The sequence below is a fragment of the Pteropus vampyrus genome, unplaced genomic scaffold (assembly GCF_000151845.1).
Source record: "Pteropus vampyrus isolate Shadow unplaced genomic scaffold, Pvam_2.0 Scaffold181, whole genome shotgun sequence".
NCBI classification, from domain to species: domain Eukaryota; kingdom Metazoa; phylum Chordata; class Mammalia; order Chiroptera; family Pteropodidae; genus Pteropus; species Pteropus vampyrus.
Genome location: NW_011888962.1, coordinates 457,867 through 474,069, shown reverse-complemented (window position 1 = coordinate 474,069; position 16,203 = coordinate 457,867). Strand labels below are relative to the sequence as shown.

Below are 16,203 nucleotides of genomic sequence, written 5' to 3'. Positions count from 1 at the left end.
TAATAAAAACTTTCAAAATTTATAGATACCCTTAAATTGCAGTGCCACCAAGATTCTTGCTGAAGACACACAGCCAATTACACCAAGAACACAGTTCATGACTTGGCCAACTGGTACCACCCAACACGGTGGCATAACTTCCTGTTGTTCTCACCAAATGATTTCCCCAAGAAACTTCCTCCCCACATCCTGGTACCACACTATACCCACAGACCAACTCTGGGTTCTCATCTCCCAGGAAAACACCAGCAACGTCCTTCATTGGGTATCCTCACACAAGTGACAGAGAAAAGATAATCTTCAAGTAGAGCAAATGTGAAAGCAAGGAAGAGTTCTCTAATAGAATAACTAATGTCTTTGAAAACCTACTCTGTTCTGTGTGTGTGGGTTCAACCTACAAATTCTGTAAATAACTGAATTTCTCCTTTATAGGTGACAAAGGCTAACTTGAAGAAACATTAAGTATATTTCTCTCTTAAACAACAACTATAAAAGCAACTACAGTGGCTGAAGAAATTGTGACTCAAGAAAGCAAATGTTCACTTCTAAACATGAGCAATTTTATATATAATGCAATGCCTGGTAAAGAGAAATTTATAATAAACAAAAAATATGGCCAAAAACATTATCTAGCTCCCTAAAACTTTTAAATTTTCCTAAAAATGTCCTGAAAAAAGACTTTCAAAAATTCACCTATAGAAATTAATTTGCCTAAGGATGCTACTTACTGCTTCTACTTTGGATATGTTGTAATTAAAAATACATATGTGTACACAAAAGTTAGAAAGACAAGACATTGGAGTATTACCTAGATATCATCTTAATCAAAGAAATCCTATTGCCTAATTTACCTAGAACATTTCCCTTCATTCAATAAATTGAGGAGAAAACCTGAAAAATATAAAGATTTTCCTGATTGATTTTCCTGAAATAAACTTACACTGGAAGTTGTTTTCTTCACCAGAAATTCCACTGACCTTGGAGTTCCTGCTGACATCAGAGGGAATCCCCTACACAGATGAAAGTAGAGTCCTATCTATAATCAATAGACTACAAAGTACTAGATATTAAGAAAAATGATAAAACAGAGTGGTGAAAAGCATGGACACAAGAAGATTCTAATCTAACACACAGCATCAAACAAAACATGTGTTCAAGAAACACCCGCTAGTGATATAATTATTACCAATAATTGTTGAGTGAATAGCAAAAGATTTTGAAGAAGAAAAAGACAATCTGCTACAGATTTTGAAGAAGAAAAAGACATTTCCAGTTAGGGGAATAGGAGGAAGCTCTCAGAAAGAGAGGGATTTGAAAGACATGTCGAAAGGTAGAACCAAGTCCTATGGTTCTACCTCAATATCTCTCCTTTCTGCCTTCTCCTTTTCCCATGAAACTAATACACGCCCATCATTCCTCTGAACTCTAGGTCTCTTCACATATATTCTCTTTAGTCCAATTCACCCACAAACAATTTGACAGGGTAACCATCTAAAAATTTAAACATGATCCTAAATATTCAGGGAGACCAAAGCTGGAACAATGGATTTATAATGCATAGTAAGGAAAATATTAGCTTATAATGACACTAAGTGTCTAACCCTGTGCAACACACTATAATTTATACATGACTATACTTAATAAAACCATAACACCAAATCAATACTATTACTATTCCCAGGAAATTGAGTAATAGGTAAATTGAGGCAAATATTAAGTAAACTGTTCAAAATCACACAACTAGTAAATGGGAAGTCAGAATTTAAGTAGTTTGGCTTCTGCTTAGATGCTCTCTGTACATATCACTCAGTACCTGGAGTGTTGTGTCAATTCAGTGCCCTACACTTTAAATTGGTTGTGAAAATCCAAATGAAGTCTAGATTTAAAAAAAAAAAAAAAAGGATCAACCTGGTAAATATAGCACAGAAAGGTGAAATAACTTAGGGTGTTTAGTTAAGAAAATAATTTTTCAAAAAGCATACTAACACTGAAAATATTAATAGGCGAACCAAGAATAGAACAGAGCTTGGCTCCATGGTGAGTTACCCCAGGTCTCTTGACTTAAGGGCTACTTTGTGGAAGAGAGGAGAGGTTCTATCTGTGGGGCTTTCAAAGCAAATCCTGGACCCATGGATGACAGTTTCTGGGAAGGAGACTCCCACTGTATATTAGCAAGGACTTCCCAATCAATAGACTTGTTAAAAAATGGAATTGTTCTGTATGATTCTCAACCAGGAGGTTTGCAGAGATGCTAAAAGACTGGTCATCATAGATGGTATTCTATGACTTCAACTATGGTATGGAGGGTGAACCATGTAGACTTTAACATATCGTGACTGAGATGGGCTAGCAGTTCTCTATATTTGTTTTGTCTTACTCTTGGGAACAGAGTCGAGATAAGTTTCCCAGCCTCCTTTGCAGTTAGATGTGGCCAAAGAATTGAGTTCTAGCCAGTGAATATTAGTATAAGCAATATGTGTACTTCTAGGCCTGCCTCATAAAAACTCACGCATGCCAGCTTCCATGGTCTTTTCCTCTGCTTCAGTTGAGCCTGGCAACCTTGAAAATCATGTGTTACAAATAATGGGACCACAGGATGGTAGGATCCATGTCCCTGAAGCACTTTAGGGCAGATTACCTCCCCACAAGAAGCAGGAGGAATAAAGAATCATTTATGAGGTCAATCCACTGAGATTTGGAGAGTATGTTGTAGAGCGACTGGACTACCTTAACTAAAACAGACACCTTCCAATATGATTTATTTTTTCAACTAAGTGTAAATTATTTGAAACCAAAAAATAACTCCTGTTCAACTTTGTGATCATTAGGCAAAAATGAAACACTTTGGACGAGATAGGTGTTAAATATATGCATATCAAATGAAAGGGAAATCAGTTCAGGAACCAAGATTCTGAGGCAGGAACATACCAGGCAAGTGTTTAAATGGCTGGTCACCTAATTTAGAAGGAGCAGAAGATATGAGTATGGTGGTAGTAGCAGCAGTTTAGATAGTAATATACATACATACACACGACACACACATTAGAATAATTTAGAAAATTTTTTTAAATTATGCATAGTGCTTAGTCCAAGTTATGAAAGCATAGCTAGAATGATATTTGTGAAAAGATGCCTGTGGATATGATGAAAGTCTTGGGGCTCACTGCCAACGTGGAAATGTGAGGTGCTCTTTTCAACTCCCTTGTTGGATGCTTTTACTCCATAAGGATCACTGTTTCCTTCTGAGTTACTGAAAATTGATATCATGATTTTTATTTTTCATTTCCATCACTCTTTTGATGCCTCCCTGATCTGGCTGAGACCTGACATACAAAAACGAAATATCGGCAGAAATTGTGTTTTTGGAGTCTCTCCAAACAGCACCAGAAAAGGAAGTGCCAGAAATTTCAGAAGAAAGCCTGTTTTCATGAGATTTCCTGCCTTCCTTACATCTCGACATGTCCAAATAGTTCAGATAACCTTCAGCTGAACTCTAGGTTGCTTCACTCAGGATGAAATCAAGCCACTGAGTTGAGGTTTACCCATTCGACAATGGGTATAGTTTAGGAATTCTAATAATAATAAAGCATCTTAAAGGAAAGAGACACTAGACTCCAAAATTCTGGGCCTGACTCTATGAACTCGAGCTAGCTTTCCTGCTCTGGCACCTGATAACTGGTTTCAATCCATTCTTCCTCAGAGCATCTTGGTATTTATGCCTTTCTTTTACTGCTTATCTCTGACAAAAATTTTCAGCAATATCTTTCTCAGAGGGAAATGATTATTTTTCCATAATTTCTTTAAGACTGAAAAAGTTGATGTTTATCTTGCCCCTCTTATGAACATTATATCTAATTAAATTTAGAAATGTCATTTAGTTAAAATCTTGGGGAAAATAAGAACACTTCTCCAATTAGACATCTAGCTATTTAAAAATAAAATTCTCAGGTCAGAAATTTCTCTGGGCAGACATTCCTTTTATTTCCTTTGTCACCTATTTTCATCTATGGCATTAATGCATTCCTGGGTATGGCCATGTTGCTAGCTTACATTTTGATTCTCCCCTCGTTGCTTCTTTCCTAGAAGTCTTGTTTCTGTCTTTTGTTTTATTTTGTTATTTCATTGCAGGCATATCCCTTGGCTTCCTATAGAAAAGCTATATAAAAAACATTTGGTCAGTTTCTCAACTAACAAACTCATTTCTTTTTGTAATGCCTGTTTCTCTACCATAATTAATATTCATTTTACCACAATGTGGAAGTAGTGTATAGAACCTACTACTATCTAAAATTAAAAAGTATACATCACAGAACCCTCCCTCTCTGACCATTGCCTAGAATTGCCTCTTCTGGGGCAGAGACACCATAATAAGCTCACACATGGTTTATCTTAACAGTTGTTTTTATAAAAGTATAAAAATATCAAGAGTTGTCTAGAAAAATTCATGGAAGTACATACATAAAACAAATTCACTTATTATAAAGATAAAAATATTCATAAAGAAAATTATATATTGACACGAGATTCGAAGAATCTATATTCAGAGAACACAACAATATTATCAAGTACCATTCTGCAACTTTCTAGACAGAATTCTTAAATCCTTTTTCCCTTCCTTTTGAAAAGCATATTTGAAATTACAAACATATTAAAGTCAGGAGTGAGGAGAGGTTTTACAGGGACAGACCATTGCACACATACACACAGACACACACACACACTACACATCTCTGTACATCTCTTTTCATGCAGAAAAGAGAGCAAATTATGATTTTCCTCCTCTCTTTTTGGGTCCTTTCTTTCCTAGGCTGTTGCTGAATCTGGCAGGGATATTGGTTTAAGAAATCAAAGAAACACCACGTATAAGTATGGGAGTAAATTGCATTCTTATTTGACATCTGGAATCCAATTTTCTTGTAGGAACTTGCAAAAGGAATTGAACTTTGAGAACCACCCACCTCAACCACTCCTATTACCATCTCCAGGATTCCTGCTCTGACTTGGACATCTGCGGGATTTATTGTCCACGTAGATTACTTCGGATAAATCACAGGTGAGGAAAGGTAATGGTACTCCCTCCCTATCCACCCCTAAAGTGAAAGGCGGGAGCAGCAAAAATTACCAGGGGAAAGGCCACCATTTGCAACGATCTGCAAAACTTACCACGTATGTGCCACGGTGAAACGCCGCTGTTTGGGGATGTTGCTACTGAGAAGCATCCTGCGCAGGAGCCTGGGGGAATTTCTCGGAGAAATCACTGGAGAGAGCTTGGGCGAAACCGATTTCCTTGTTGTCTTGGACTTCTCATACTGCAACAGGTTTTCCCGCAAGGATTTCACAAGATCCTCGTTCAGCCAGGGGTTTGGACAATGCGGATTATCCACTTCGGGTACGGTTAAGGTGTCCGGGCTTGATGTCTGCTGAGCCATTTTCCCGGTCAACTTTGTACAGTTGGCAACAATCCAGGGCAACGTGGTTCCCTGGCCTCTATCCAGTGATGGCTTCTCTCAGAGTCCGGAGAAATGTCCAGGGAAGCAGGTCAGCTCCAGCTGCTGTTAGTTCATTTGGTCGCCTGCTTCAGTCTCTCGGTGGAGATGGGGCTGGGTGTAGACAAGGCGAGCGCACTCCTCAGCAGAAGCGTATTTAACGTCACCCCTCCTCTGCGGATCCCCCGCCAAAGATCACTGAGGAGCTCGCGCGGCAAAGGAACATGGAGGGAAGTCGCCGCGCTAGCACGGCTTTGTCAGCGCTACAAAGCAGCCAGTTAAACTATTGGAACTAATGCGCTGCAGCTGCTGGAGTGACTTCTGCTTATGTACATAAAAAGTCCTGGGGGGGAGGGCTTAACCATCAGATGTCTGCTGCTCGATTGTTTGGCTAGCCTTTCCATTTGCTTATTCCTGAATCCAAAGGAAAGAAAAACTTTGAACTTGACCTTCCTCTCCCACAAGGGCTATTTATCTCCCTTCAGTCCATGTTCATAAAAGAAAATTGCTAGTCCTTTGGTTTTTATACAAGGAGAATAAACAAGCACTAGCTAAACAAGGAGAAATATTTCTCTGCTTGCTAAACTCAGCCTGATGGACCTTTAAGACAAATCCCAAGAATTCCCTCACCCCCACTCCCCCGCCCCTTCTCTTCTACCTAGTGAGAAACCAAACAAAAGATTTGAAAACACTACACATGGAACACATCACAGGTTGCTGTTGTGTTGTACAAACTAGCTAATTATGGCCGTCTTGAAGCATGAAACAACACTATTTACATCCACAAATGCTATTTGTTATCTCTTTGCATTTAAACTAATGACCCTCCAGAGGAGAGATTGTTTTCATAAGAGTAGTTAAAAATTATTTTAAAGTTTCAAGTTTTGCTTACAGTATATACAATTTTATGTATTCAACTATAAAATAAAGTTAATCTAGCTTTTCATAGTTATTTCCTTAGTTGTCTTTAAATCTAAGATTCTCATTTATGATCAACATAGCTTCAAGAAATTTATTCGGAGGAAGTTTAAAATAAAAGAGAAGAAATTATTTCTTGTCTATTTAGTTTGCTCCTGGAAAAAATTTTTAAAATGTCACAACAATTCAAGGAAGTGAATAATAAAAGCAGTTAAATCTCATTATATTATAAATTATACTATACACTAAAAGTGCAAACGTTAGAACTGGATTGGAAGGGAACCCAAACCTTGAATAGAGATAATCCAGCAGCCTAGTGATGCTACAGACAGGTGAGGATTGAAATCAAATCTCACTTCTGAGGATCTACAATTTAAACACACACACACACACACACACACACACACACACACACACACATTAACTTAAGAAATAGTTACAAAATGTGTCCAGATAAAATGGAGAATGGAATAGCCTGATTCAAATATTTTTGAGGTATTCTATTGTTACTATTAAGTCAATCCTAAAAAGTTTTCCTATCTCCCTTCCTGGTTGTTCCACCTTAAGTTTCAATTTCTTGCCTTTAAAATGTTGCAAAAAGGATACTCTGAGGTTCTGTTTAAAGAAGCACAGGGTACCACTCGATGTACATATAACAATTTAATGAGACATATGTGCCATGACTTAATCAGAAAATCTGCTGTGCAAGTATTCAGATTTTTAAAAATCAGGGTGTGATTACTTTTACTTATAAAGAATTTTCACTAATATAAATGGTTTCTTTACTGCATAACATTAAATGGCAAGGTCCCTTAGTTCGAAAAATAAATATATTTATTAAAACAAGAAGCCAATTTCTATAAAGTGTACTGAGGGACTGAAAACTGCCTTGGAAGATCTGCAAAAACAGGAGCATAAAGCAGGCCCTCGAAGAGCTCGTAACTTAATGACTTAATGAAAAGGCTGGACAATGCTCAGAAAAAAGACACCAGAACACCTAAAAAAAGTGATAATATCAGGAGAGATAATTTCAGGAGCAGATAATATCAGGTACATAAGTGATGAGGGAATGCTGAGGTGGAATAAAGTTTGAAGAGAAGAAGGATCAAAAATTAATGGAAAGAAAGGTAAGAAAGAAATCCACTCCAGGATGAGGAACTAGAATGTGCAAATAAAAAGTGAACAATTATTAAAAAAAAAAAAAAAAAAAAAACCTCAGCGAGTAGGAGATATAAAACTTGTTCAGGTTTGTGGAAATAAAAATTCAGATAACAAGATAAAGTGAAGAAAAACGAACAATGGCAACAACAGCAACAGAAGTAGGCAGTAAATTGAAATGGCATAAATTATTAGAGAAATTTCACACATTCTAAAGGCTTAGTTCCATCCAACAAACATTTGTGGGCAATTATTTTGTGCTAGGCACTGTATTGAGTGCTCTAGGATATTTAAAGAATAGCTTAATGCTGTTCCTGATGTCTGGGATTTTGTAATCTGGTAGAGCAGATAATGTACAAAACAATTAACATAACAAAGTATATAGCAGAAGTGCTCAGATGAGATCCTGGAAGCTGGAGATGCTCTAATGTCTGGCTTTAAGTAGAGAAAAAATGCTTCTCAGTGACTAAATGAAAGAAATGCTATGACTAAGAATGATAAGGGCCATATACTGGGAAATTCATCGCATTCAGAGGATTGCAGGTTCTATTTCTTACTTTCAATGACATTCACTGAAGAGGAGGGAACTATTTACAAGCTAGACTTTTCCTAAGTTGCATGTCATGTGGCTGCTCAGACAGATTGGACACTTTGTTGATCACAACTAAGCTAAATCATAAGATATATCAATATTCTATCAAAAATTTTTGAGGATTGTGGTTAAACATAGACTAAAACTGAAGAAAGGTGTTCTGCAAACCTCCTATTGCTTTGGTACATGGTAAAAGATTCCATTGTAGAAGCAGAACTGGCTGCCAATTTACAGGTCCACATATTGTATCATTATTTGGTCAATTTCTTAATATCCATAATTACCCTCCCTAAACCCCCAAAAGATATATGGCAGGCATGCTACTTTTTAAATATAAAATTAATTTTGTGTTGAGAATTCTTTGCCACCCTCCTGTAATAACTTAAAAAAAAAAAAAAAACCTGAAGTCATTCAAAATCATGCTTGAAAATTACTGCTTTAGGAAGCACAAATTGTAAAGTTCCGAACATAACCAAAGGGAGGTGAGGTTTGAATAAACTAGCAATTTTCTTTACAATAATGCAGGGGTCAGGGGAATTCCTCCCACAAAAACACTACACATCTTGCCTTTCTTTTTTTCTTAACAAAATCTCTTTAAAATTAGCTGCCAGAAACTTTTCTGAAAAACACAGTACTGTAAGTGACAGCCAAATAAAGGCCTTAGATTTTAAGTGGAAATGTGAAAGTGGGTGAAATGTTTTGATAATCACCCACATCTAGAACAGCATATAACATCTCTTAACTTCAAAGAAGTTTTCCTACATACTTTTTTGTGGGTTTTCAAAATTTGCTTTTTTAGATTATTCAGAATTCTTGAAAGCCTTTATTTAATTTATTATTCACAGGCAGCAAAACATAAGGAATAAGATTTGCATAGGTTCTGGGATGAGAAATGAAAAGTAGGTCCTTGTCTAGGTAAGAACAAGCAAGGCTGGATTTCTCACAATTGAAAGAAAAGCAATGATGCGGCTAATTTGAAAGAATGGATAAATTAAAATGATTTATACTTGACTATGGAATGCATTGTATACTTCTCCCAACTATGTTTGCATTAGGTAAATAGTGTGTTCAAATGAGACTGTATTTTAATTGCCCACGTGATGTGGTCTATGGAAATGATCTGACAGTGGGAAAGGTTATGATGCCTAGTAGTTAAGAGGGTGTGTTTGGAACCCAAAAGCTTATTTTGAACCCCAGCTTAATACTTAGCTTAGTTTACTTGTCTGGGGCTCAGTTCCTCATCTCTTAAATAAAATTATGATAATAATAATAGCTATTGTGTAAGAATGCTGCAAAGATTATATGTTTAAAACCCACAATATAAAGTATTTAGAAGAGTGCCTGATACAGAGTAAACATGCAATAAATGAAACCTGCCACTAGCTGTTACAAGGAACTTACCGAAATTTACACTTAGTAGATATCAAGTATGTTCCAGGCATTTTTTTTTTTAATTCGTTTAATCTTGCAATAACTCTTAGGGGGTTATTTCATTAGCACTATTTTACTGATAAGGGCATAAGAAAGCTAAATAACTTGTCCAAAGACATATAGTTTAACAATGCAGAACTGAAATTTGATTGTCTATGAAACGTCAGGCCTTTTATTTCAACTCTATACCAAACCACACCAAAAGGAAAGCTGACCTAGTATTTAAAATTGATAATGGATATTTCTATGGAAAATAGTAGAAATCTGACTGCCCTAAGCTCTTGGCCTAGTTAACATTAAATTCTGTCCTTGGCTCCACTTGGGACATACACTATGACAACCTATGAAGCCTGCCAAGTCATGAAATACTTACAAAGGCATGGTATTCAAGTAAGGGCACCTCGAGGTGGAATTCCTAAGTGTTTATTTTAATCTATATGCCTGTACTTTGATATGAAGGAGTTTTAATTAAATTTTGTGGTATTTTTGACTTTGCAAAATAATATATCTTAACATTATTTTATTTAAATTTTCATTGTGATTATTTTTCATTTAGAATTTATATCATTATAAACTCTGGTGATAAAATTATATTATCCATATACCTAAAAGCACATCTTAACATTGTAGAATAGGGTTTTTCAAATCATCATCATCACTGAACTTGTATTACTGGATTGTTTGGCAGAGATTAAAAACAATACGTTTATCTATAACCCCTCCAACAAAGAAAATAAATAATAAATATTAAATTAATGATAAAAACAATTGGTACCTCAAGGGTTTAGAGGAGTAACCAATGTACATCTAAATCAATATAAAATAATTCAAAGGAGAAGCAGGACTTGAATTAGGCCTTGAAAGAAGGTACATGTGGAAGAAAAATAACAATATAGTTTGGGGGAGATAGGTAGTCTTGGGAAGGTAAGAGCTGTTGGATTTTTAGATTCATTCCTATGGGAAAAAAATCAGTAAAATTTACTTGGGATTTAGGCAGTTAATAAATAGAGATATTTAAATAAAATTAATATAGTGGCAATATATACTGTAATTTGGAGGAGAATGATTCTGAAGGCTATTTATTTCAACAGTTCTATTTCAATATAAATTTGTGTAGAAACTGAAGGAAGGGGCTAATGATAGAAGAATTAGAAGGATTCGTGCATTGGTTGTAAATGAACATTCAAGTCAATAGGGAGGTGAAAAATCGACTGGACATTTCTTACCATAATCAGTTATACATTCCATCTAATTAAGTGTGGTTTGCCCATTAATCATCAAAAGGATGATAACATAAAAAAAGTATCTGGAGTTTATTGAACAAAAAAAATCTGTCTTGATTTATATTATAAAAGAACGTATTGTATACATTTTGAGTATACAATATGTTCTTTTAAGCACAATTTGTTTTAATAAGAAGGTTCAATATGTTTTTTTCCAGATTAAATCTAGTTAAAAGGAGCTTTTTCTAGATTAAAAATAAATGTTAGGGATATCTCTATTGAAATAATAAGTCAACATTTGATTTAAAAGAAAAGTTCACATTGTATAGGGCACAACTTTTACTAGCAACATTAACATGGCTTGTCTATTTTATTTCTGAGGAAAAAATTACAATACAATTTATGTAAGAATCTTTCTTTTCCTTCTGATACATCCACTTAAAAAAAGTTTCCAATACTAGAACAAAATTCCTCTTGATCACTTTGCTGAAACGATACACTAGAATGCCTTCTCTAAATATTAGCCAAACTTCAATAAAGACAGTGAGTTTTGATGGCCATTAAAGTTCTAACAGAAAAATACCCTATATTAGTAGGTCTTTTTTCAGTGGGAAAAATAGTCAAGCACTTCGCCTTCAACTTCATGACAAAATATCCCCTAGATGCCACTGTATCTGTAGTATATCATAACCTAGCATACTTACGGAATGACTAAAATGTCACTGGATATAAGTACAATACGCAAATACTGTAAGCATACGTATTTTATATCTTTCCTTAAGTAGTCATTGCAATCATTCTAATGAGATAGGTACAAATTGAAGCACAAAAGTTAACTTCCTTAAGGTCATACCTACCCAGCAGGTGATAGAGTTGGGATTTTAAACCACATAGTGCAAGTCCAGACTCTATGCATGTAACTATATACTGCCTTTGTAATTAAAAAATAAAAGTCATGCAAATAAAGGTATTCTTAGCAAAATGAATTCACATAACTTGATATGTGCAAATCTAATCCCACTGCAAAAATCTGTTACAACAGTTTTTGAAGTGAAAAATATTTCCAAACTCTAATCAATGTCCATTAGCAATGGTATTTTTGAGGCTCCGACAGATATTTTTTTCATAACCAAATCTCCAAACCATCCAAAATTGTTCATTGTATTATAAACAATGGATATCGAATACACAAAAGAACTCGGGTAGGCCTTTAGAGTCCTTTGCTGTTTTTGTCCCCATAACAAACATACTAATGAACAAAATCCAACATGTATCCCAAGCTCAGAGAAATATAACACAATAGTGATCTATTCAAAACTCGACACCAAGAAACACATTTTCTCATCTCTCTTTTTCAGTCTCTGTATTCATCCCCTACCGGCCCCAGGAAAGGATTTTTACAGTCTTTCTCAAATTAGCATAATATAACTGGACAGCCTCTCTTTGACTCTGACACATAACATCTGTTTCAATCATTCTGTTTTCAGGGTATAGTTTTATGAGACACAATAGTATATTTTACTGAAAGTGTCCATAATTCAGAGGTTTATAATGGTAGTTGTCAATTTGCTTTCTAAAGTTTAACATATATAGACAATGATTCCTCATAAGCAAATTGTACTTTCAGGAATAACACTTTTCATATGTAACTATAAGGAACGTTCTGAGACCTAGACGTTTTTGTGGGATGCTTTATAAAAGACATTACAGGAGCTGGAGTTCCATTCTCAATTCTATAATTAACTACCTAAGTCACCTTAAATAAATTCATTTAACTTCTCTGAAACTCAGTTTTTTAGTTAAAAGTCCTATAACTTTATCATGGTTTTGTAACTTTAAAAAAGAACATATGCTGTCTCTGATTGCAAGTTTAAGCTGCTATTTAAGAAAAATTGTTATCAAGTGCATCCTGAGGCAATATGGTATCTTCCATTTATATGTAGTGATAGTATGTTCCAAAGATAATGCTTTCAAAAGAGAAAGAGAAAAGATATATTTAATGTTTAAGAAATTGAAGATGGAAAATCAGAGGGTGCTGCACTAATCAGGAGCCTTACTAATGCTTTTATGGCCCTAATACTTATGAAAATTCCTTCCCTAACCAGATAAAAAAGTTTATTCTAACATCTGAGTCACAGCTTGGGAGACAGAGTGGGTGAGCAATGCCTAATTTAATATTTGGAATCAAAGCATTGTTTTACTTTTAAAATAGTAAAACTCCAGAGATAGGTATAATCCTTATTACATAATGTCAGAATTTCTAAAACTTGAGAGCTTAACATACCTTTTAGGCAATAACAGAAACCTCTGTACTCACATTTCACTAAGAGTGCCCATCAAAGGCTAGTTCTACCCAATGTTAATGAGTGTTGCATGAAGAAAAAAACAACATTTCGTGATATTTATATATATATATATAATATATAAAATGTCAAATACAATTTTTATGTGTTTTTATATATATATAAAATATATATAAAATCATATAAAAATTTTATATAAAAAATATAAAATGTCAAATACAATTTTATATATATATGTCAAATACAATTAAACACTTTTTTTTTTTTTACAATAGAGTCTGTCAGTCTTTTAATATGCTAATGTGATTTATGAAAGCAGACTTCCTTGGCCCTAAATTCACCTGAGTCTTCTAGCATGTCCAGAGATGGGTGCTGCCAGGAATTCCTACCTGGCCTTCTACCAACATTTCCTTGAGCATAGTTGATAGATCATATGAACTTTCTTCGGACTGGCACATCTATCTGTCTGTCTGTTTGTTTGTTTGTTTCCCACCAAACAACAGAAATGCTTCCACCTTAACCACAAGTAGTCCAGGTGTTGCTCTGGTACCAGACTCTATTAAACTCAAGGTTATTGTTAAGCTCCTGCTCTGAGGCTAATTCCATGCTCCTTTTCAATCAGTATTTTCCCCTTGTAAACCTTAGCAGAGGCTAGGAGAGAGCTGGTGCTGTGAGTTTAAATGACAACTCTATAAATGTCATGCTAGTTGGAAGGCTATGAACAGGCTAAGGGGCTGGAGAAATATTGGTCTAAAAGGCACTATTGGTGAGAAGATGCACAAAGGCAACTGAAGGCTACACAAGTGCTTTTCAAGCTTTAATGTACCTACAAATCACCTGATGATTATGGCAAATACGGATACTGTTTTAGTAGGTCAGAGGTAGGGTTTGGGATTTTTGATTTCCAAAGCTCCCAGGTGATGGTACTGCTGGTCCATGGATTAATCTATGAGTATACTTATGAATAAGTGGAGATGATGCTCATGAATACTCATGAATAGGTGGAGATTGATGCTACTGAAGTTTAGCAAATGAAGGCAATTAACTTGTAACTCAGTGATGCTATATCAAATTTATATTCAGCCATTTCTATGGTACTTAAATTTGTTGTTGTTTTAATAAATAATAGATTTTTAAAATATTTTTTATTAAATAACAATATCATAAACCATTTTTTCAAATGAGTACATATACTCTAAAAGATTCAGTTCAAAAAGCAAAGTTTGCTACATTAGACACTTTTAAGATAAGGCAAAAAAAGACAATAGAAAAAAATAAACTCATTTGCAAGTGTCATGAAATTCTTTGCCTATTTCTATATTCGTAATTGAAATTAAAAATTAAATCTTATTTAAGACTTATAGAATGTTTCTGGGATATAATTAAATTAATCTAAAAGCACTTAATTGGACAAATACTATGTACTATGTTTTATGTATGTAACGTGGATGCTGAACTTTATGTATCTGGTGATACACGGTTCATTTTTATCCTGTGTTCACAATTAGCTAGGACTTTTAGTCTAGTTTAATGTGTACGAAGCATTGTTAAGGACACTTATTGTCAAGATTCACCACCATGATACTGACCTTTCTATCTATAATCTAAAAAAATTCATCAAGTGTTGTGCTTTCATCAACTCAATACACCTAGCCCCACAGTAAATCTAAGTATAACTGTATAAGCAGTTATATGCTTTCCTTTCTGATATTTTTAGCAAAGTGATTCTAACCTGGAAGTGCTTAAATGAGTGCTAAAATGTGTACACTATTACGAGTTTTTCCAGGAACTATTATTTTCCAGCCCTAATAAAATAAACACAAATATCTATTACAATCATATAAAAATATACATTATAGCTAGTCTAATAACCACCACTTATATTCTGTTATTATATAAGCATACATAAGCCAACCAGTAATTATTTCATCAATTACAAAGGAAAAATAACATAGCAAAGAAATCCTCTTATTGCATCCATAGTGAATACACTTCAGTCTAAGGTGCCTTGTGATCCTTGTATTTTAAATGCTTCGAATATAGTAAATGTTCAGCAGACACTTGTTCAAAAAGGGGAATAAGAGAGCAAATGATTTGAACAGTTGTTTTAGCTTTTTGTGTGCTTTTAGATAGTTAACATATAAAAGGAAGGTGTGTCTAAATCAATGTACCCTATCTACACACTAAAAGTTTGAAATGTTTTAGAAATCCTATTGCTAGAAATCCTAGGCATGCTTTCAAGTCTATAAATGTATTACTTTTAAATTATCCAAATGATATAAAATGTATTCTTATTGTAAAATTTTAAAAGTCGCCTAGAAATCTAAAGTTCTGATAGACCACCATCCCTACACTTAGCCCTCTTCACAGGATGGCTAATTAACTGTGGTTCTCTTCCTGAACTTCTACCATCCATTACAGTACCCACTAGTCAAATGAGGCTATTCAATACTTGAAATGCAACTGAAAAACTGAGTTTTTGTTTTTATTATCTTATTAATTTAATTTTAAATAGTTTTCTCTGGCTAGTGACCACCATACTGGACAGCAAAGTTCTGGACCTCCATGTGATTTTATGAATAATTTTGTACCTGTAGAAACATATATTACTGTTTGCTGAGGATTTTTATAAAACTTAGTGTTATACTTAATGATCACTCTGATAATTTGGCAACTTGCTTTTTTCATTCAACAAAAATCTCCCATTTTATTTTTAGCTGATGCGTAGTATTCCGCAATATAGCTGTTTCTCAGTTGAGTTAGCCATTTCCCTATTGATGGGCATCAGGTGTCCATTTGTTCACTATTACAAAGAATAGCCTTGAAAACTCCTTTTTGAGCACATATTCCAAGAATTGTTTTTTTATAATAGATACCTAGAAGTAGGATTGTTCAATAAGATAGAAGCACTTTTCATTTTAATAGAAACTGCCAAATTGTTTTTCAAAGTGGCTGATTCAATTTACACTCCCACTAACAGTGTCTGAGTTTCCACATTTTTTTCTTCAAATAACCTTATGTTGCCATCAATTTCCCTGCATTAGCTGTTAAAGCCTTCTTTCCCTCTCAAGAATATCACCTATTTTTTTTTT

The 16,203-nt window shown here is 34.6% G+C and overlaps 1 protein-coding gene across 2 annotated transcripts in view; it reads right to left on the bottom strand.

Annotated features, from left to right (window-relative positions):
• The window catches only part of LOC105299350 (cAMP-specific 3',5'-cyclic phosphodiesterase 4D), a 774,866-nt gene that overhangs the window by 635,027 nt on the left and 123,636 nt on the right, over positions 1-16,203 (bottom strand). Inside the window, exon 1 of one of the 2 annotated variants that reach the window (XM_011371032.2) lies at positions 5,164-5,806. The exons of the other annotated variant lie outside the window; for it this stretch is intronic. Coding sequence (XP_011369334.1) covers positions 5,164-5,429 — 266 coding nt within the window. The 5' untranslated portion in view covers positions 5,430-5,806. Of the gene's footprint in view, positions 1-5,163; positions 5,807-16,203 lie in introns of those variants that run through there. 2 annotated transcript variants of the gene reach the window in all.